This window comes from Pongo abelii, chromosome X, assembly GCF_028885655.2.
Source record: "Pongo abelii isolate AG06213 chromosome X, NHGRI_mPonAbe1-v2.0_pri, whole genome shotgun sequence".
Classification (NCBI taxonomy): Eukaryota; Metazoa; Chordata; class Mammalia; order Primates; family Hominidae; genus Pongo; species Pongo abelii.
Genome location: NC_072008.2, coordinates 139,929,267 through 139,953,586, shown reverse-complemented (window position 1 = coordinate 139,953,586; position 24,320 = coordinate 139,929,267). Strand labels below are relative to the sequence as shown.

The following is a 24,320-nucleotide window of genomic DNA, read 5'->3' as shown; positions in this document are numbered from 1 at the left end:
TCCTCATGCTGTCTTGTGATGGGGCTTTTCTTAAAAGCTGGTCTGTGAAATTTACTGAAATTTATATGAAATTTACTTAATACAAAATATCTTTTCCTTTGGCATGTATTTCTCTCCTTCCTGGTTTGGAAATTCTGGATTCTTAATCAGTTTATGGGTGCTTTATTTCCTTAAATCTATAGCTAACTTTTATCCCATAGATCAATTGTACCAGTTCACTGATTAACCAAGCAGTAATAACTGGGAGGGAGGGTAAATATTGCAACATATCCCCTTATATTTGGATATAATATATACCTTTCTTCAGGACATCTGACATGTTTTCCCAAAAGTTCTCATTTGAAGTTTTATTCTTTTAAAGATTTTTGGCTTACCTGATTCTTCAGGTGGTGGGAGTTTGTAAAATGATGAGACTTGGCCAACTCAGGGAAGGGACATACTGTATGCAAGCTCTAAATTACTATATGAATTATCATATCAAAGGCAAATCGGACTGGTGTCATGGTTATTCAAAGAGTCATTCCCGGACCCATGTAGGTACATCAAGCAACAATTTGTTACCTTCTAAGATCTGAACCACTCATAGCACTTCACTGAGAAAAGATCTGAGCCCTGTTATTTGATAACTCCCACTACCTAGAGCTGGTGGGAATAGGACCAGTACTAACAGTCACCCTGCCAAATAAACTCAACCATTCCTGAAAACTGGAAGTCATTGTCAATGCAAATTTAGAAACACAAAGGATTTTATCTAGAACGATTAATTTTATGAACTTATTTAAATATGATATTTTGAACATGTACTACTTAGGCATCAGTTTATCAAGAAAGTAAATAAAGCCTTGCTAGATGAACAGGAACTTTGTATGTGAAAGTACCTGCCACATAGGATTTTTCATGTCTACATATGTGTCCCAACCAGCATTGTTTAAATTTAGATTAGCTACTCTTACCCAAGAAGACTCTTTCCCTTCTTGGTCCGGTAAACTGCATCAGTTTCTGTTCCTAGAATAGCATTACATTTTATAACTTCATGTAGTAAGAACATAGTGAGCTATAACTAGCTGTTTCTTTACTTTTTCTGAAGATAATCATAAAGCTTTAAGCTTAGACCATATTGAAAATCAGTCTAAGGCTTGTATATGAGATTGAAATTTATAGGAGATAAATCTGAACTCTGTGTCTCCAGACCCCAAATTGTATTTTGACATTAAATATCACCTTTCCATCTAGTACTATAAATTACAGTGCTGGGTTCAGTTTGGTGATATGTATTATCTATGTTCTCCTTTACTGCTTTTGTCAGCAGCTCCCTTGAGAAGGGTGAAGTGGAGAGCTTGGAGTCAATACCCTGGATCCCAGCAGTGATGTCATGTGAGGCAAAACTTGATGAATTTCATTCCTAAATTAAGAAAATCTGGACACATAAGTTAAGGACATGATCAACTGAAATTCCTAGGGAAATAAGATTTGTAATAAAAATAAATTTTCTGGTGACTTAGGGCTAACTAGTCTCCCCTCCTTTTTAAAAAAAAATAAAACCTCCAATTATTGAAAATCTGTCTAAAGTGTCTGAATATGCTTTCTAGTATGACTTCAGTAAGATTTCTTGAAACTTGCTTTTCTGAGGACCTTGTAAAACTTTAGGGGAGTCATCCTTATATCCCATATACACATTTTTTTTTCATTCTACCTTCTTAGTTTGCTTTATTGCACTCATTTACTATGCACTAGCTATTTATCTCTGCTAGTCCCTTTAGACAGTGAACTTCTTTGGAGAAGGGATTAAATTTCTCTTGTTCAAAGTTGTACCTCCAGCATGTAGCCCAGTGCCTGGCATATAGAAGGTATGTTAGACTGGGTTCTCTGAGAAGCAGATGCCAGTTGGATTCATATCTAATCCAATATGGAATAGATGTGCAAGGGATTTATTGGGGGAAAACACTTATGAAGGAAAATGAGGAGGGAGCTGAAGGAGGCTGGAAAAGCCATCAGACCATGGTGCAGGTCTGACCCTTGTGGAAGAGAGAGGAAAGGAAGGAAGGTTGAGTAGGAGGAATCTTAGACTGCAGTGCCATTTTAAGAAAGTTTGGCAAGGTCAATGGGGAGTCCTCAAGCCAAAGTCCCCTGTGAGCAAAGTCCTGGGTTACAGGACTTAGTATCTTTGCCATGCTCAGTCATTGGCTGGGAGCAGCCCCCAGGGAATGTGGCTTAGGCACAATGTGGTGGTGAATTCAAAGGGCAGCAGCTGGGACCCTTAGTCAATTACATTCCCCACAGTAGAAGATCTGAGATGCCCATATTCACAGCCACCACAGAAGGAGATCAACAAATGCTAATTGGAGAAAGAGTTTGGCAGTGGCTCATGCCTGTAATCCCAGCACTTTGGGAGGCCCAGGTGGGTGGATCACCTGAGGGCAGGAGTTCGAGACCAGCCTGCCCAACATGGCGAAACCCCATCTCTACTAACAACACAAAAAATTAGCCAGGCGTGGTGGCAGATGCCTGTAATCCCAGCTACTTGGGAGGCTGAGGCAGGAGAATCCCTTGAACCCGGGAGGTGGAGGTTGCTGTGAGCAGAGATAGCACCACACTGCACTCCAGCCTGGGCGACAAGAGCGAAACTCCATCTCAAAAAAAAAAAAAAAGAAAGAGTTTGAGTAAGACAGAAGTTGAAGAGAGGAAGGAGATTGGTCTTGATATTCACTGATCCCTAATATTTGGTAGTATTCGTGGAGGATATAAAATCATTGGATTCACACTCACCTTCCTCATCTCTCCTCAAATGTTACCTTATGGAAGAAGCCTTCCCTGACTACCATATACAAAACAGAATAGTCTCCACAATCATCACATTCTGTATCTCCCTTACTTTACTTTTTAAAAATTAAAAACAAGCTGGGAAAATCGCTTGAACCTAGGAGGTGGAGGTTGCAGTGAGCTGAGATCGTGCCACTGCACTCCAGCCTGGGCAACGAGAGTGAGACTCTGTCTCAAGAAAAATAAAAAATAAAAATAAATAAATAAAACAATTGACACCTTTATTGAGGCATAATTGATATATAATAAACTACATATTTTAAGGGGGCAAGTTGATAATTTTGACATGCATATACACCTGTGAAACCATTACCACAATCAAAATAATGAACATGTCCATCACTCCCCAGGGTTTCTCCACTACTCTTTATAAACACTTCCTCCTACTCCTCCTGCCCACTATCCCCCTTAACAACCACTGAACTGCTTTCTGTCACTCTAGATTAGTTTCTGTTTTTTAGACTTTTATATAAATGGAACCGTAGAATATGTGCTTCTTTTTGATCTGGCTTCTTTCACGTAGCATAATGTTTTTGAGTTTTGTCCCTACAGTAGTATGCATTAATGGTTCATTCCTTTTTATGGCTAAATAGAATTCCATTTTATAGATATACCACAGTTTGTTTTCCTTTCCTTACTTTGTTTTACTTTCTCTATAGTATTTATCACCTTTTGACATTATGTTTATATTTTTGTTTGTTTGTTATCTCTCAGAATGTAAGCTCCATGAGGGCAGGGACTTTGCTTTGTATACTGTTAGAACCACAGTGCTTGGCATATAGTAGGCACCTAATAAATATTTGTTGAATGGCTTGTATCTTGCTTCAGACCTTTAGTTAAAACAACAACACAGCTTTGATATGATATTGATGTTTTGATCATTTATCCTGAAAAGCAGTATTGGGTTGGCCAGACATACATTTCATTTGGAAATCATAACTGGAATTTTGAAAATTGTTTCTTGGTTGTCTTCTCATTCATATATTATAATCAGGAAAAAATAAATTATAGGAGTGAAGATTGATCTTTTAAAAGACAAACTAAATATCAGTGTTCAGTGATGTGTTTTTGGTGCTATAAATTAGTTTATGCAGAATTTATGAGTCAAACCTAGGCAATTAATTCTGATGGTTATTCAAAAAGAGCCATAAGGACAATTGGGAGAAAGCAGGGATTAGTTAAGATGAAACACAATTTTGAATGATCAAAATTTTACTGTATCTCAAAATAAATGCATTGTTTGCCCTGTTTGCCATGTGTGAGTGTGTGTGTGTGGGGGTGGTGTGGGTGTGGGTGTGTAAGAGAGAGATCCTGCTTACTGAAACATGAAAACCTTGTTTGTTCCAGGATCAGATTTGCAAGTATGTCTCCCTAAGGGCCCAACATGCTGCTCAAGAAAGATGGAAGAAAAATACCAACTAACAGCACGATTGAACATGGAACAGCTGCTTCAGTCTGCAAGTATGGAGCTCAAGTTCTTAATTATTCAGAATGCTGCGGTTTTCCAAGGTGAGTTCTGGGGATTATTTTAGATGTGCTGCTTAGTGGCATCATTATTTGGGCACTGGGCTTTCAAATACTAAGTATAATTTATAAATTACCATTCCAGCATTAATGCTTGATATTAAAAACCTCCCAGTGAGAAATTCTGGTTTAAAAAAACACATTTTCAGGGAAGCTTCATTTCAGTCTTTGGAAAGGTGGATATTGTCAAAAAATCATTGTCCAAGGACATTCTATTTACCTGTATATAAAGGTTATAAATCTCTACAGAAAGAATAAATAATATTTTCTCTCAGCTTGGTTCAAAAACAAAAAAGTTTCCTTAAATACTGAGCCCAGTTTTCTCCAGGAATGAGTTAGATGCTTGTGGGACACATGTGAACTCCTTCTGACCACTAGGACCATTTCCATTTAAGAGGCAGACACTGGCTTGTTGGCCCAGGATTTTCCCATTGGTGTGAGTGGTGACCTCTCCTCTCTTTGTGACTCTCACTTCTTACCATGCCTGTGAATGATTGTGAAAGAAGCTGTTGTGGCATTGCCAGAACAGGTAGGAAATGACACTTCTCCTTGCTAACTTAGTAGGACTATCATAGCAGGATGGGGAGTACCTCCTTCAATTCTAACACCCAGCTAGGAAGATGATGATGATGATGGAGGTGGTGGTGGTGGTGATGATAGCAAACACCTATATGGCACCATGTGCTAGGTACTCTTTTAAGTGGTTTACATGTATTAATTCATTTAATCCTCACAATATAATTATGAGTAGATATTAGTATCCTTATTTTGTCAATGGAAATCTAAGGCACAGAATGATTAAGTAACTTGCTCAAGGCCACCAAATTAATAAATAAATGGCAAAGGCAGGATTTGAACCCAGATGGCATGGCTCTTAGAGTCTATTCTTTTAACTATCCCCATAGGCTGCCTCCTGTGACTGGGAAAATTAATTATGGATATTCACAATTAATTAGTAATTAATTAATTATCGGTCTTTCTTCTATCCTTCCTCAAGCAGAGGGAATCAGCCACCTTTTTCTTGCCTCACCAAGAGAGGATCGAGGTCAGATAGAAAAATAACACTTCTGACTGCTTGACATTGCAAAGCTTGAGATTTATGGCACTGTTACAAGAATTAACCTCTGAATTGTAAGGTGTGTTGATTATAGCTTATTTTGTGTATTATAATGAAATCTTTAGAATTAGCTAAGAAAATTGTTCAGATTAGTTAATAAAGCCTACATTCACAACAGTTTCTTGGGTCAAAGCCTCAGGGGGTGTTAGGTTGATTATATGAAGTATAATATATAAGCTTGAAGTATTTGTTAACCTATTTATGCAGTCAGACTCTTGTGAAGAGTTTGTTGAGACTAACAATTTGGTGATAGAATGAATAATTTAGACAGATTTTAAAAATACATGTAGCATTCATGAACTTCTTAGATTGGTTTTGGAGTTGATCTGTTGGATGAAAGTGGGGTGAGAAGAAATGATGTGACATGAGAATTGGGTTGAAGCAGAGAGCTGAATCTTACTCTTTGGGGCATCAAGGTCCCTTTTTAGAACAGAGTATTAGTGATTTGTTTAATTCCCAGAATATCCAAGCTCACAGATGTTACCTTACAATCCTTGTCTGGTTGGAGGGGAGTGGTAGAGTGATCATACTGGTATTTTAACATGCACAGTAGCTGACATGGCTATCTATCTGAGGGCCCGGGTTGTCAGCATTTACACCTCTGTCCAGTTCTGCACTTTGCGCACTGTGTTTTCTAGATCTGCAAAAATGTGAGACCACGAGAGAAAAAAAGTTCTGACAAGATTTTGGTTGGATTAGCTTCCAGATAAGCCTGCTATAGCTTGGAGGCTGAATACTAGTCCTGTGAACAGAGGGTAGAAAATAGGGGCAGCATCTACTAATTGTATCTCTCTCTCCCTTTCTCTCTGTCTCTCTTTCACTTACACACACACACACACACACACACACACACACTTTCTTGAATTGTGGGGATAGACAGAAGGACAACCCTAGCAAAGGAACATGGAGACAATGAAATTATGTCTGAGCTCATTATTGCTAGTGCCCTTTACCTTGTCACCGTCTGTACTCATTCTTTATCTTGTTTCACTCCCTCTTCTCATTCTTTTCCTGCCTCACTTTTAGAAAAAATAAACCCCACAAGGAAAAATAAACCATGATCCCAGACCTCAAGGCACTTGTACAATGTTTCAGAAGACATTGCCCCTAAATCCTTTTGTAACAAACATTTGGAGAGACAAGACTTCAAACTGGGGACCACTACAAGATAATGTATTATTAATTGCTAAGAAAAAGAGAGCATCCACTTTTTTCTTTCTTATGACCGTTTATTATTCCAATGAATTGAAATTAGGAGACACAATTGTTTTTCCTCTAAAATACATCCCCTCCCCAATATTCTGGTAGACCAAATTAGTGAGAAAACCATCCCAGTACTTCACTCATATGAAATTTGATGTGATGGCTTTTGCTAGCTATTTTCTCCATCACATGAAGTTGAAGAAAGCTCATCTTGATCTTGGCCTAGATCCACAATCTCTTTAGTATTCCTTCACTAGTCCACATTGGGGGTATTTAAGCAGTGAGTGCTTTCTGCAAATATGTGCACAGTTCCACAAGCAATCCTTACTGCCTCGATTTGGATTTTATGTCTTCATTTGCAGGAAGCCTTTGCCCTCATAAATGAGCCTGGGGCCCTTTGCTACAGTGGTTGGAGTGCTCTATTGCTAATGTTGTTTTGATAATGATTGAAGCATTTAAAAAAGTTCTTCTTTATTCTCAATCTTTGCATTGCCTCGTTTCCTAAATTTAATTTACTTAGTAAAATGGGGCAGCACAATCGCTTTTTGTTTCTGCTTAATTAATTCTTTCTGAAACACTCCACTAAAAGTAGATTTTACTTTCTCTTTTTCTTTTTCTTCTCCCCTACCTTATAATAGTTATGATGATAACAGTAGTGAAGATTTATTAAGTGCCTACTATATGATGCTGACTTTTACATAATTATCTCATTTAATTTTCCGAACAGCCCTATGGGTCTGTACTGTAATTATCTCCATTTTACAGATGAGAAAAGTCATTGATGCCACAGCTTCTTCTGAGCCATCAAGTGACATGGCTTTCCTTGTTCTTAATGTACTTGAGGTAAAACAAAATTGAGAAGTTGGATTTGTGGTTCTTGTGAAGAAAAGTGGAATAGAATTCTGAATTTTTCGTCATCTCACTACCACCTCTATACCTTCAAACCTTGAATTCTATTTTCTTTGTAGAATTTTATTATGATTTTTAGCCTTGTACTATCAAGAAATATTTGGGGTACATCCAGGTCTTTTCTAGATGTTGGATAATTCTAGATTTCCCCAAGATACCACCGACTTTGAGTGATAATAGACTCTTTTATATGCGGCAATACCTTGTTTTTTCTGGAAGTTGCCTATTTCACAACTCGAATTCTCTTCATCAGAAAGGAAAAATAGTGGTTGAGCAGGAAATCATCTCATCTGAAAGGTTTTTGGGTCCTTGCTTAGAGCCTACTCCTGTTCCATGTTTATGCGTAGTCTTGGCACACTTGGTTTTCTGGCTTTCTTGTGGGGGGGGGGGGATCCAAGAACTCATTAAATGTGGCACTTGGGGACATTTAATAGAGGACCATACTCCTACAGGCCACAGTGGCTCCTGTATTACATTAGGTCCAAGTGATGTTCACAATGTGGTTACAAGTAAATAAGGAAGGTCCAACTTACATTCACTGTCCCTTTCTTAATATTTCCATTTTAAATGGCTAACATGAATTTCCTCAGTGCTTCAGATCAGCGAAAGAAACACTGGACTTGGAGTCAGAAAATCCAAGTTCAAATTCTAGATCTGCATTTATGAGCTTTATGTTTTGGGGCAGTTATTTAGACTCCAATAGCCTCAGTTTTCTTATCTGCAAAATGGGCATAAAAATTGCAGTCCTGCTTACTTTTGTAAAGTAGAAATAATGAATGTGAAAGTATCTTGAAAACTGTAAAACACCATATGCATGCATTATCTAGACAGCTCATTTATGTGGACCGCTTCACCCCACGTGGTGCCAAATAAATGATGCATTATCATTACAGACATTAACCTCGACAAGGCTGGAGTTCATGATGTATTTCAACAACTTTTGCCACTTATTGATGATATATATGCAAACAGCTCCAGTGTACAGATGAAGGAGTACTTAGGCAAAAGACTCTTTGAGAAAGGGGTTTATTTTATGCACTCTTGGATGTGAAGCTGTACTGTTTGAAGTGTCAGTACTGCCAGGAGCAATCCTTTTTTCAGCTTCCTGAAGCTTCTCTTCTGACTAGTATCTGGTGTATTTCATATACGAATAAGCGGCTGGATCAGGAAGGGTTTGTCTGTTCAGGCCATATTTTAATTGCATTTTATTGGTCCACACTATTATGGCAGAGAGGAGGAAAAGGTTGGTATAAGTCTAGAGATCTTCAGTTGATCCTCACTCAGTATTGGCGAGCTTGCTTTCTTCTACCTGCTTTCTGTGGAGATGAAAAAGACATCTCTGAATGGGGGGTAGGGCAGCGTTTCTGTGCTTCTTCTGTTGTTTCTCTCCCTTATTTTCTGTTTCCATCAGCTCTTGGCAGTTTTTAGACTCTCTTCTGTCAGATTCCTGTCTCTCCCACTCCCCCTAAATAAAATTGACCTTGGTTAGAATACCCTTTTCTGTCAGCTCACAGCAATTTCTGCAGTCATTTCTGCTTGAAATAACTGTTTAGGGACATTATTCAAGCAAAGCTTTTTTCCTTCACAGTTAATATGTGATTCAATAATTGCTTGAATGTTGATAAACATGTTTTTGAGATTCAATCATTTGCTAATTTAGTTTTTATTATGTAGTGGGGGTTTTAAGTGAGTACTGAGCCATTTTTCTCCATTTCACAATTCTTTCCCCCTGACTAGCCTGACAGTTCTGCCCACACTCCAGCTCTGTGCAGGCTGAGCCCCATTGCATCCCCAACTCTAACTGTCCACCAGTCTGTCACAACCCCTTTCTTGGTTAAAAATAATGTATGGGAGAGAATAATTACATTGATGTCTAATCAAAACTTAATTCATTTGCCGAGGCTAAATACAATAGCATTAAACTGAATAGGATAATTTTAGGAACTCAAACCACGGCCATGAGTGAAGTTATATATCCTCAAAAATGTAAATTATTAATCAAACCGCTCATCTGTACAGCAAAGCTCTAGTAATCCCATTATAAAAGGGTGAATTTCTCATCAGAGCCCAGAAGATGCTGGCTTTAATTAGTGGACTTTCATGGCACCAACTCAAAGGCATATTTTGGTTACAAAGTTTTTAAAAATGCAATTCTTTAATTATTAGGGCAATTGGAAAACCAACTGGAAACTGAGTGTTTAAAGCCATTTCAGTTTTAAAGTAAAAACTTTTGGATTCAATCCGGTCTCAAAATTCTGTGGCTTTAGTGGAGCCAGAGGCTGGGGAAGTTATAAACCTTTCCTGGGCCCTCTATTGATTTAGAAGTCAGTCATTAGGCTGAAAACTGTTTAATGAAAAGAGCTTAGAAAAACGACTCAATATGCAGCCAGAGACCATTCTGGGGCCAACCATGAGGTGAGGAGATTATGCAGATGAACTCTTTTACCCCAGGCCATCGCCCTTGATTGAACAAGGTCCTGAACTCATGCCCTTGATTTAACAGGGCTCTGAACTCACCTCCTCTTGCTGTCATCATCACTGCCCACCTTTCTCACTAGTGAGCTCAACAAAGCACATTAAAGGACATTGTCCCTGCCCTCTAGAAGCTTCCAGGGAAAACACCACTTTTGCCTAGAGTGCTTACTCTCCACCTCCCCACCAGCCCCCAAACTGGAATTTGTTTATTTTCTGAAAACATATGTTCCTCCTCTTCTTTCTGTCTCACTGAGTTGCAGTACCTGATATTGGAGTAATGAAGCATATGTTTGAGAGATTTGAATTCTCTTGTCAGTAGAGTGGAAGTAGAAACAATTTCCCTCTAAGCTGGAAATGGTAACATAGAAATTAAAAGCCCCTTCCCTTCTATTGACTGTGAGATACTTCCAGGGACTGAGGCACCTGTGTTGCTCCTTTTCCTTCATTGCACTTTTCAGTCACCAGGTCTCATTTCTTCCTGCATCCTTACTCACATCATTTTCCTACATTCCAACTGAGACCCCATGGGTCTCAGTTGTCTCATTTATCATATGCAGATGCCTTTTGATTTTAGTTCCTCTCTGATTTCGGTTCCAGGCTCCATCAGCTAACATCTAGACTACCAGCAAATGCACACCTGGGTTTCATGCCTTTAGCCTCCCTTGCTTCCCAGTTCAGCAATGGAGTGTAATGATTAAGAGTGCAGGCTCTAGGGGGCATTCTGACAGGGTGTGAATGAGTCTGGGTGGGGTAGGCAGGCTGGTATGGAGACAAGAAAGTTGAGGGCTTGGGTGAGGATTAGAAACCTCCTTTCTGAACGTGTACTGTATTGGAGAGAGATGAATAAAAAGTTTCCTGTTCTCAAGTGTTTTACTTATCTCATTTAAACCTCACAACAACCCTAGGAGGTGGGTACTTTCATTAGCCTCATTTTATCACTGACAAAATGGAGGCTTAAAGAGATTAGGTGACTTGTTTAAAGTAGCACCCAATGCTACTGGCAGAGCAAGAATTGAACGCAGGAAGTACAGCTCCATAGCCTGTGCCCTTAAAACAGTGCTGTATGTGTTATACAGCCTCTGTGTATTTCGTCTCATGGTCATAAGCAGTCTTCTCAATTCTAGCTTTCCTCCTTGCAAGGGAACTCTATTGTATTTAATTAAAAAAGCATTGGCTGAGCAACTGGATAGCATGTCTAAAGGCAGGTACTGTGGGGGATTCAAAGAGAAAAACTACCTCATGCCTACCTTCAAGTAGATCAAAATTCAGAAACCAGGACATTTGTATACAAACGACTTGGGTACAAGGCATCCTAAGAGAAATGTAAGAAAAAACCTTAGCAGTTTTTCAAGGGGAGTAGAGGTGGATCCAGGTTTTGTAGTGCTCAAAACTTATATAATTGGGGGACCTTCTTTAAGAAAAAGAAGACAAAATAAAAAATACAAAATGCCTATGGCTCTTCTGTGAGAGGGTGTACAAGTGCAGGGTCCCTGTAGCTTAAGTTTCATTGTTTAACAGAAAAATAACTTTTCTTTTTTTTTTTTGAGATGGAGTCTCGCTCTGTCACCCAGGCTGGAGTACAATGGCCTGATCTTGGCTCGCTGCAACCTCTGCCTCCTGGGTTCAAGCGATTCTCCTGCTTCAGACTCCTGAGTAGCTGGGATTACAGGCGCCTGCCATCACGCCTGGCTAATTTTTGTATGAAAATTCACTTCTTTATGGTAGTGTGGGGTTGGAAGAGATTAACTCCAACCAGAGGGTAGAGGTTCTTGGAGGAGATTGGCCGTATGAATTCTCCAGATAGACATGCTGTTGATCAAAGAGAAGAACAGATGAGGGAGTTGGGTAAATCAGTGCACATCTTTTTTTCAATTAAACTCAAACTCAAATTATTATTATTATTATTTTAGACAGATTCTCGCTCTGTTGCCCAGGCTGGAGTTCAGTGGCACTATCTCGGCTCACTGCAACCTCCGCCTCCCGGGCTTAAGGGATCCTCCCACCTCAGCCTCCTGAATAGCTGGGACTACAGGAATGTGCCACCACACAGGGCTAATTTTTGCATTTTTTGTAGAGATGGGGTTTCGCCATGTTGCCCTGGCTGGTCTCAAACCCCTGGGCTCAAGCAATCTGCCTGCCTCGGCCTCCCAAAGTGTTAAAATTACAGGTGTGAGCTACCATGCCTGGCCAAATTCAAATTATTAATTGCCTATTAGATACCAGCCTTTCTGGACTCCTTGTCTATACCTGTAGTCTCTCACTTAGACTTCACTCTTGAAAGGGCCAAATACCTAGGAGGCAGCAAAGGGCATAGTGTGATGGCTATGTGGTCTGGCTTCAGGCAGACTGGTGTCTAAGTCCCAACTTTGCCCTTTCCTCTCTGACCAAGGGCAGGCCACTTCTCTCTGAGCCATTCATTAAACAAAATTAAATCAGATGAGTGCTGTGAAGAACTCAGCTCTATGCTGGCCCATAGGAATAAAATGCATGGTAGCCATTGTTTTTATTATTCCCTCTTGTGCATTTATAAGCATACGTATGTATGAAATATAATATCTTTGCTTTACAGTAATGAATGTCACATATCTGGCATATATACATTTTTAAATAATTTTTTATGTTATAATTAATGTCAAAATGCGCTAAATACCCACTCATAATCCTCTCATTCAGAGATAACCATTTGTAACATTTTTGTGTGTTTTCTTCCTTTCCTTCTCTGTGTGTATGTGTATATTTAAAACCATACAGTATACAGTTTCTAAATGGTCCCCTAGTGGTCTGAATGAGTTAATGTAGACTCTAGATCTACCCAGCAAAGGGAGACTGATTCTACTGGATTACATTAAGAGAGGAAGGAGAACAAAAATGTTGAAAGGAAATTGGAATGCTTATGACACTCCTCTCCTTTGGTCAAAGTTCTTTAGCATATAGTTCTGAACCCAATTAACTGAAATGTCATTATTGGATTGCATTTCTTCCGTCTCCTGGGAACCTATGCTTTTTCTTTCTAGCACTCATCGGGTTGCAGTGGTTAGAGGAGTATGTATGGTTATTTGATTAACACGGGTATCCTTTACTAAAGAATGAGCTTTCTGTGGATAGGGCTTGTGTCTATTCTACCATATCCCTCTGTCCCCAGGTGAGACAGTAAACTCTCAGTAAATGTTTGAATGAACACATATATATACACACACTCTCACACAAAATTAGAATAAGTAGTATTGATAGAAATAGATTTCTAACTGTTCCCCTTCCCCTGCAACAGGTATGACCAAACAGAAAAGAAAAGATAGATCCTGTTGCCTGCAGCATTTACTTCTAGGTTTTAAAAGCTGCTTAGATATAAGATCTTACAAGTCTGGATAATGGGGTTTTGCTCGCCCATTGAGATGGAACATCTGTTTCTCTAAGCCTCTGCCTCAGCTTCTGGCTTTGTAACTCTGAGGCTGGCTGGTTGTCTTTTCTTCCAGCATGACCTAGGCTCTTCCCAGAACACTGTGAACAAGGTTCAGTGCCACAGATTTGCACCTTGTGAACAAGAACCATGAGAATGGTGACACCTGTCAGCTTGTCCAAATACATTCTTGTGTGTCCTACCACCCTTTCACAAGGACCTGAAGGGAAGAGAAGCTCGCTTTTCTTGAAAGCCTTGTAGCAGGCAGACATACTTGTATTTATTTGGACCTTGCCAGCTTCCCTTAAAAAAGGTGGTATTAATCCCATAAGGAGACTAAAACTAAGAGAGTTTGGTAATGTAGGCAAGTTAACCCAATGCTAAATAATTGAGTTGCTAGACCCAAGACTGCTGAGTTTAAATTGTGCTATTCTCCTATAATTCTATGTGTTCTCTCTCAATATTGTTGCTAGTGCATCAAATTTGGAGACTATTCACATAATCTTACCTTTCCTTAGAGTTTTATATTTGATATTTTAGTGGAAGGCACAATGTCAGAATAGATAGTCTTTTGAGTCAAATAGTCCTGTATTCAAATACTCTTGTTACTCACTAGTTACGTAACCCCCTTTTACAAAATGAGGGTAATAATTACAACCTTACAGCACTGCTGTGAAAGTGAGCCATAAATTATGTCAAACATTTACCATATTGCTTGGTATAGAATAGGTGCTTAATAAATGGCAACTATTGGTACTCTTCAAAGTTAAGGGTTAAGGTTCTCATTCTTTCTTATATCTGCTTATAGTTGTTCTTCCTTTATCAACTCTAATAAATTGGGATTTGACGTGGGTATAGGAATTTGATCAGACACAGGTGGGACTAAGGTTGACTCAAGTTTAAAAAAGGACTTGTCAAATAAATGAATAGTTTAAACGGAACTGTAGAGAGGAATCATTAACTGATTTAAAATAATAATTTTTAAAATAAAAATTTTAGTGTGCATTAAAAAATCAATAATCATAGGTTCATTAGAAAGTATTGTTATCTATTTGTTAAGGCAGGTTTCCGGAGACCAATGGATTATTTATTTATTCCTGATTATGTGACACCTTGTAAGTAATACAGCAGTATTTATTTCAGGATAATCTTTTTTTAAAACAAGTTTTTACTACACAAATAAGTATTTCTTTTTTAATTAGAGAAAATGAAAAAACACAAAGAAATAAAAAAGTGGAAAATAAAATGACCCTAACTCTACCCACTAGAGGATAACTACTGTTAACATTTTGATATATCGTCTTGCATACTTTTTATTCATACATAGGTGTATGTATAGTTTTTCAAAAATTGACTATACTGCTTTTTCATATAGCTATCTTTCCATGTCAATAATATACTTCTGTAACACAATATAAATATAGTATCTAGGGGCTACCCTTTACTTACTACTGTGGATATTTCATATGTTATTAATCCAACCCTCTCTATTGTTGGAAATGAAGGTTGCTTTCAGTAAGCCACAGTGAACTAAATAATGTCCGTGTAATTCAATATTTATGCACATCCTTAATGATTTCCTCAGGATAAATTCCTGGAAGTGGAATTGCTGGGTCAGAGGCTATGCAGTTTTTAAGGTTTCTCACATTTATTGCCTATTTGATTTCCATAAAGTTTGTATGTGCTTTCACTTTACTTCTTTTTAAAGACTTTAAGCTTTAATTTTTGTGGGTACATAGTAGGTATATATATTTATGGGGTACATTAGATGTTTTGATACAGGCATACAATGTGAAATAAGCACACCATGGAGATTAGCAATGTAAGAATATCCATTTTCCTATCTGCCCCTTGCCATTTTATCATAATCCCAGTTTGGGTGAAAAAAATAGTACTCTTTGGTTGCCAGTGAAATTTGTTGATCATTTGTACCTTTTATTTTGTGATTTTTCTCACTAATATTCTTTCATCATTTGGAAAAATTTAAGTATACCTTGTCCTTTACTAGTTGTCCTTTTCTTATTGATTTGTAACAAACAGCTCTTTGTATATTCAGAATGCTAGCCCATTTTGTATAAGTTGCTTTAACTGATTTGTTAATTCAAGTTTTCTTTTTTTGTGGGGGTTTAAAAATACTTTCAGTCAAATGTATCAATATCTTAATTTGGTTTCCAATATATTCTTTGATTCTTTACTAATTGATATTGGCCTTAGCATGAATCAAAGATGTGTTCTATTTCCTGTTCTGACACCAGCTGTGTGGAAATAGGTAGGTAATTCAAAGTCTCTAAGTTTGTTTTCTTATATGCAAGATGGTAACACCTGACCTGCCAACCTGCTGGAGCTCTTGAGGATCAAAAGAGGTAATATATATGAAAATGTTTTGAAAGTTTAAGTGACTATTGTAGTTGTTATTCAGTTGTCGCTTGGCACTTATCAGTCTGTACTATATCAGAATTGCCTTTCTTCCTCTGGATCTGAAACCTTTCTGGCCTTTTAATAGGAAGTAATTTTGGTCTAGAAATGCAGTGGAGGCTGTGCCCTGATAGCTGGAAAGGTGCTCTAGAGAGTGGTGAAATGTAGCCTGCCACCAGGCTCTGCCTGGAGTGTGGATTCTGGGCATCCTTCCCAGCTGGGGAAATGGGTCCTGGAACTATTCTTTGATGTAGTATGTGTGTTTACTCCTACATGCCCCAGTCCTTGAAGGGTAGCTTAAGAAACCCAGCCAGTGAGGCCAAAGTGCTTGTTCTACCAACAGAGTAGTAGGTGGGGGAAAACCCCAAAGATTGCTATCCACACTCCTCTTCTTTGGTGCCTGGAAAAACAGTACTCTTTCTAGCAATTAACATTTGAAACAGATATACTGGCCTGTCAGATAAATCAGTGGCTTAGCATTGTTTTGTGGTACAAATTCTGGAAAGAGTTGTTTATTAGGAAAACCTTTCTAAAAAATTGTGAGATGACCATAGTTCTCCCTCTCTAAATGCCAGATTTTAAAAAAAAACCAAAAAAACAGAGAGACAGGAAAAACAATTAAAGTATCTCATGCATCAAAGTAATCATTAGTGGAAAACAAAGTATGTTCTTTCTGGCAATCTCTGCCAGATGGTTGAGATGGCTTATAGTGGAAGAAGAGGCTTAAATGATGCACATATTATTTCAAATATAACCTTGAGGTTTTTTTTTTTTTTTTTTTTTTTTTTTGATGGGAGGGGAAGATAGTGTAAACTTGGAAAAAATTAAGCCTTCTTGAAGGTCAGAGACCTCTGGAAGGTTGGTGAGGTTCGACATTTGAACTTACCCGAATTACTTAAGTGAAGGAGAAATAAAGTTAACTAATCTTACTAAAAGTGTACTATGTGCTAGACTTGAGTAATCTTCATAATGGTAATAACACCATTAGGTATTATTATCCCCATTTTACAGATGTGGAAACTGGGATTAAGAGCTATTAACCAATTTGTCCAAGGCCATGTAACCAGCAAGTGGCAGCATTAAGTTGCTAACTTCAAAGTCATTGCCCTTTTCATTGAGCCACACAATCTCCTTTGGAGTTAGAAGATAAAAATAAGCTTTAAAACTTATTGAAATGATCATAGATGGTTTTGAAAAATAGAAAGTGCTGTTAGGAATCTGTACAGTAATGGAGAAATAAACAAAACACCCCAAGAATGACCCCAAACTTTTATTTGGCAGAAGGCTTCAAATTCCATTGATATGAAACAATTCTCTGTAGGGACATACTAGGGTGAGTTAATTGTACCCTGAGTATTCTATGGCAGGGTGGCAGCCTTTCCTATTGCCTCATAAAGAATTGCACACACACCCTTCAGAGTTCATTTTAGTACTTTTCAGCCTGACATCTAAAGGGGCTGCTACCCTGACAAACACAATCTGGCCAGATGTTGTTATTTTGCACTACATTTAATTTCTTCCTGCCAAAGATTTAGGCTTCTTTTCCCTGATAAAGATCAGGGGAAATTGTCTGGTATTTACAAAATCCCATCCAGGCGTATCTGTTACAATGTTCACTTAGCAAAGTTTATTAGATTATTAGGGCTTTAAACCCTTGGGCTCTTTCATTATTGAAATTAAAAAAAGAAAAACCCAAACATCTTCAACAAATTTAAGTGGTATAATTAGACCCTGGACTTGTCTTACAGGCATTTTAGAATTATGAAAATGATTTAAATAGTATTTGCTTCCTGAGAAACTTGCTGCATTCGACAGGGATGAAAGGAAAGCAGTTAAGCTCCTTTGGTCTCCTGAGTTAATGGGGAAAGTGATATCTGGAACTGAAATAAATTTGCTATAGTTGTATGGCGAAATTACTCCCATAAGTAGTTAGCCATACCACACAGGGCCTCTCTTTCTTGGCCTAGTTAAAATGTAGCCACTGTAGTGTTAGAGGAACAGGTGGGTCTGTCATTTTCTTGCTCATGAAGTCTACTTAGAGTAAACACTGAACTAGACTCCTGAAGCTCTAATTTTTGCTTATATACACTATACTAGACATGTAAAGAAGACAGTAATAGAAATATTTTCAAGGTATAATCAATTATGATTTATATACACTGCAGTTTTCATTAAAGGATTTCAATGTGCCTTGCATGCAGTAATTGTATTTTCAGTCATCTCCAGTTGAAAGTTGGTGGCACGATTGTTATTTTCTCTACTGTCTGAATGTAGACATGGAAGAATTTAGACAGTGTCCTGACTTCATCAACATAAGGAGCCAGTAGCTGGTCTGGAACTTGAGCTAGTAGGATGTACATGAGAGAGGCAATCTAGTAGAAAGCAATGTAATTATGCTTATTTGTTTTGGGGAGTGAGGTGGGGTAGCTACTAATTCAGGCACCCAAATCCTGTAACATTAAACTTTGCTTAAGAAAGAAGGAGAATTATTTAAGAAAATTGAATGGACGTTTTTGCTACATATGCCAACTTGAGTATTTTCTTCTATTGTACATTTACTTGGTGCCAGATGAGGTTTTCAACAAATTGTGAAAGCCCAGATCTTTAGAGACTATGTTAGAAATGTCTCACAATTAAGCAGGACCATAGTTGGACATTTTCTTCTTATTTTGAAGGCGGTCAGAAGTCTTTTATGTGAAAACTATAACAGTGCAAACATATGTTTGTACATTAACTATACAGGCAATAAATGCTGAAATGGCAGAAGTGAACTCAAGGCAGGAGGTAAATATTTTGTAAAAATTAATGATCTAGAGTGAACTCTCATTAACTTGAGCTCTGTTAATTTGAATATTGTGATAGTTTGACTTGGGCTGAAGTTTACTTTCATCCCATTTATGAAGAAAGAATCTGCTAACAAATTAATAGTGTATATAAGATTGCAGGAAGTCATGTTTAACTTGCTTGAAGGACTTGAGCAAGCCCATTAATTGAGGCTGCTAATTACAATGAGCTTTGCTTATTAAAGCAAACCTGATATAACCTCTACTTGGAAACACTTTATTAGCAGTGAGTTTAAGTTACTCTAGGTATGGAAAAATAATAAAAGGCAGTGTAGTGTTTAAGAGAACGGATTCTGGAATAAATTGACTTGGGTTTGAATCTTGTTACCTGGGGGAGTCTACCAAACCTCTCTAACTCCCAATTTCTTCATCTCTAAAACAATAATAGGACCTAACCTTACATGGTTTTTGTGAGGAATAAATGATATGATGCATATAAAACTTAATTTAGGGTGGTGCCTAGTATATAGTGAGTGCTCAGTGAATGTTAGCTTGTGTTTGTTAATTTTGGAAAGTAGTTATAAATCACACTTCACCATCCTTCCCTTCATCAATTTGGCTTAGTGAAGATCCAGGAAAACATCCTATTTGTTGAGCTAGTTGTTCCTGAATTTGAATGAGCAGCCATCTGGGGACAGTAACTTCATAAAATGGCCTACCTGTCCTATGGGCCAAATATGCACATGGAAAGAGATGATCATTGGATCTGTAAGTCTTTTCAGTTTCCCAGGAGGGAAATTCGAATTGAACATGTTTTATGTTATAAGCTTAGTTGACCGTGAGTTGATATTGTGAAGTTATTATGGAGCCTGAGAAATACCAAGAGTTTATATGTCTGAATATTTTATTACAACATTTCTAATATTGTTCCTCTTCTGCTGTCCTGCTGATAAGGACACTTTACTACATAAATAATAGGTGTTCGTTTTACAAGAGAAGTTACTAAGTTCTGATAAATATAAAATAGAACATAAAAATCACCCAGAATCCTAACATCCAGAGATCACTGTGGTGAGCATAGGCTTTCTCATTTTTTCCTGCATATTCCACACATGTAGGTTTCTTTTTTACAAAAATAAAATTGTACTGTACACATTCAAAGCAATGCTGGTGATAAACCAAAGAGTGTGCATGCTCTCTACAGTTATTTTCAGATGTGGTTTAAAATAGGGGTATTAATTTGTAATCACAAGATGGACTTGAAGTTGAAAAATTGCATATAGTTTTATATCTCAGAGTCTGCCTCAAATCTATTTCTATTGACACCAATAGAAATTTAGCCCAGAGAATATAGCTTCAATTATCTTTGTAGGTTTATTATAATTAAGAATGGATGCGTATGTGTGTGTCTTTGTGTGTGCACATGTGCTGCATGTGTCAGGTGGAGACTTTTCCCTGTTGTGGGGTCTGGTGACAAGAACATTAGACTGGGAGTAAGAGGACATGGATTGTGGCCCCGATGCCATCATGACTCACTGGATGACCTTGGGCAATCAATTTCATTTCTCTGAGCTTTAGTTTTCCTATATATAAGATGTGGGTTTAGACCAGATAATTTCTACAGCCCCTTGCAGCTCAAAGAGTCTGAGTGTTAAAAAACAAACAAACAAACACAAACCTGTCTGTCTGTCTGCCTGGAAGAACCCGAGGCTCTGTGGATATCTTCCTAAGGAGAGGAGGGGTGATGAATTTAAACAGTTTCTTTGGCACCAGGTAGACCAAAGACTGTAATTTTTAGCCTATCAGGCGTTTGACTTTTGCAAGTGCTAAATTCTCCATTAGGAATAAATGTGGAAGCTCCAGGTTATTTATTGTTATTTACACTTTCCATTCATAGCTGTCAGTGTCAGAGGCTCTGTCAACATAACTGCGTCAATCAGGTTAGCTTTAATCAGTTTAGTGGCGGCTAAGTCACAAATATATCAAATAGCCAATCAAAATGCAGGAGCCCTCTAAAGCCCGACTGAATTATTTATTTTGTTATGATGAAAATGTCTGGGCTTTATTGGGTTTTCTTTGAAGAACTTGATTCAGCTTGAAATCTAGAAGATAAAAGATCAGTGATTGTCTCTCAGATTTTTATTCTGCCTTCCTTCAAGGCTTTTCATTTTTCACAAGCCGTTGTTAGCACTTTTAAGTCAAGGTGAGAGAGCTGTGATATTTTTTATCCTAGGGGTTTAGGCACGTGTGGAAAACTTACCTTTGATTTCTTGTCCTGTTTATGTCATGTGGAAGGTGTGTGACCTTGAGCTAACCACTTACCCTGTCTGAGCCTCATTTTCTTCATCTATATAATGGGGATAATTCTAATCTTACCTAAATCTCAAGTTGTTATGAGACTCAGGCTGGGCAAGGTGGCTCACTCCTGTAATCCCAGCATTTTCTGAGGCTGAGGTAGGTGGATTGCTTGAGCTCAGAAGTTCGAGAACAGCCTGGGCAATATGGCGAAACACCATCTCTATCAAAATAATAATAATAATAATAATAATAATAATAATAATAAGCTGAGCACAGTGGCATATTCCTGTAGTCCCAGCTACTTGGGAGACTGAGGTGGGAGGATCGCTTCAGCCTGGGAGGTAGAGGTTGCAGTGAGTCGAGATCACGCCCCTGCACTCCAGCCTGGGTGACAGAGCGAGACCCAGTCTCAAGAAAAGATTGTTATGAAACTCAAATAAGATAATGCCTTAGTTGTCATATAAGCATGAGGTTTTATTATTATCATTAGCACTGTTATTTAGGCCTTCTGTAGGTAGGTCTGACATAGTATAACATATATGGTCCTGAAAAGTTAGTTGGAAGTCAGTTTTGTAAATCAAAACTCTTCTGTGCCTTACGTGATACTCTCATATATTATCACAGAAAATTATGTCCTCCAGACGTCATGAAAAATTAAAGCATTCAACAGACTTTAAAAAATCATATTCAACTGAAAAACGAACGATTTTCAAATATAACGTGAACACTGCAAATCATTAAATACAATGCTTAAAAAAAATAGCTCCAGAGACTCTGAAAAGGGAAATAATTCATCTTGCTTCCAAAATGCTCAGGGCCTTTTGGGGGTAGAATGGATGGGGGAGTGGGCGGCTGGCAGTGGGAGGTCAGAGAGAGAAGAAGACAGAAGAAAAAGACATTTAAAATATAGCTGTCCTGCACAGTTCTTTCTGTGTCAGTCCAAGTAGCTGTTTCCAACCCCCACCACACACTTATTATTCCTTTCCCAGACATCTTTAATACAGACGGTGAAACTGTAGTAGAAATGTGCCTTTGTACTTACAAGAAAGTTGTATGGCCCCTCTAAGAATCACTTTTGTTTTCTTTATTCTGCCGAGCCATTCAGAGGCCCTGATTACCAGCATAGCAGGAAAGAAAAGAGATAAATACCTAGCTCCAAAGCAAAACACAAAGGAAGCAAGATTAGAAAACTGAGAAGTGTGGAGGGGGAACATTTGAGTATAGTAACATGGTCACTAGTAGGAAGGAAGTGTTTCAGATTTACCTACTGAATTGTCTCATGTTTAAGTTGAGTCATGGCTAATTAACTTTCATGTGCTAAAGCAAATTTGTATGTACTGAGCATGTTCTGAGAGTGACTTATTGAAAATGGAAGAGCTAGACATTTTCTATAGTATTCCTGATGTGATTGAAGCTGTGTCTCCAGGAGTGATTTTTCAGCCCCATCTAGTTGCGAGGCTGTATTAGGTCATTCTTGCATTACTATAAAGAAATACCTGAGACTGGATAATTTATAAAGAAGGCCAGGCATGATGGCTCACGCCTGTAATCCCAGGCTTTGGGATTACTTTGGGAGGCTGAGGAGGAGGATCGCTTGAACCCAGGAGTTCGAAGACCAGCCTGGGCAATGTGGCGAAACCCCGTCTCTATAAAAACAACAACAACAACAACAAAAAATTAGCTGAGTGTGGTGGCACATGCCTATATTCCCAGCTACTGGAGAGGCTGAGGTAGGAGGAGGCACATGCCTATATTCCCAGCTACTGGAGAGGCTGAGGTAGGAGGATCCCCTGAGCCTGGGAGGTCAAGACTGCAGTGAGCTGTGATCACCCCACTGCACTCTAGCCTGGGCAACAAAGTGAGATCCTGCCTCAAAAAATATATGTGTGTGTGTGTGTGTGTGTGTATATATATATATATATATATATATATATATATATAGGTTGGGCTCGGTGGCTCACACCTGTAATCCCAGCACTTTGGGAGGCCAAGGCGGGTGGATCACCTGAGGCCAGGAGTTTGAGACCAGCCTGACCAACATGATGAAACCTCATCTCTACTAAAAATACAAAATTAGCCAGGCATGGTGGTGCATGCCTGTAATCCCAGCTACTTGGGAGGCTGAGGCAGGAGAATCGCTTGAACCCAGGAGGTGGAGGTTGCAGTGAGCCGAGATTGCACCACTGCACTCCAGCCCTGGCAACAAGAGCGAAACTCCGTCTGAAAAAGGAATAATAACAATAAATAAAAATAAAATTTATAAAGAAAAGAGGTTTAGGCTGGGCTCAGTGGCTCACACCTGCAGTCTCAGCACTTTGGGAGGCTGAGGTGGGTGGATCAGGAGTTCAAGACCAGCCTGGCCAAGGTGGTGAAACCCCATCTCTACTGAAAAAAAAAAAATACAAAAAATTTAGCCGGGCATGGTGGCATGCGCCTGTAATCCCAGCTACTCGGGAGGCTGAGGCAGGAGAACTGCTTGAACCCAGGAGGCAGAGGTTGCAGTGAGCTGAGATCGTGTCACTGCACTCCAGCCAGGGCAACAGAGCGAGACTCCATCTCAAAAAAAAAAAAAACCAAAAAAAAAAAAGAAAAGAGGTTTAATTGGCTCACAGTTATGCAGACTGTACAGGAAGCATAGTACTGACATCAGTTTCTGGGGAGGCCTCAGGAAGCTTTTACTCATGGTGGAAGGTGAAGCAGGAGCTTGCAACATCACGTGCCAAAAGCAGGAACAGGAGAGAGAGAGTGAGGGGGAGAGGGGCCACACACTTTTAAGTGATCAGATCTCCAGAGAACTCACTATTGTGAAGACAGCACCAAGCCACAAGGGATCTGCCCTCACGATCCAAATGCCTCCCACCAGGCCCCACCTCCAGCATTGGGGATTACAATTCAACATGAGATTTGGTCCGGGACAAATATCTAAACTTATAGCAAAGGCCTTTGGGAAGCTCAGCCCATAGAGAAGTCTTAGAATACTTACATTCCAGTTCCTAGTTGGTCATTTTCAGGCTCTGGATCCTGCAACAAGCTGTCTGAACACCTTAGGCATCCTTTTCTAAACCTGCAGGTGAGGCTAGGTCTCCTTGCAATACTGCCTAGTCCCCATCCCAGCTGCCCCACACCATGTTCCCTTGCTCATTGTTGGCATCTCTAGGTTTCTAGTAACCTAGAAATGATGTGCTTTGGATAGGGTGGAGAATGTCTGTCCCCTTCACAGGACTGAAAGCACCTCAAGGGTCTGTTTTGAGTTCATCTCTGTATCTCCGCCCCCTTACTCAGTGTTGGTAGGTAGATATATATAGTAGATTTTCTAAATGTTTGTTGAGCTTTAATTTCCCAAAACCTTGGATTTCTAACCTATAAAATGGAGCTATTA

At 38.8% G+C, this 24,320-nt stretch overlaps 1 protein-coding gene across 1 annotated transcript in view; it reads left to right on the top strand.

Annotated features, from left to right (window-relative positions):
- Positions 1–24,320, top strand: part of GPC3 (glypican 3) — a 459,357-nt gene that overhangs the window by 28,318 nt on the left and 406,719 nt on the right. Inside the window, exon 2 of the mRNA XM_024240565.3 lies at positions 4,168–4,329. Coding sequence (XP_024096333.2) covers positions 4,168–4,329 — 162 coding nt within the window. The remainder of the gene's footprint in view (positions 1–4,167; positions 4,330–24,320) is intronic.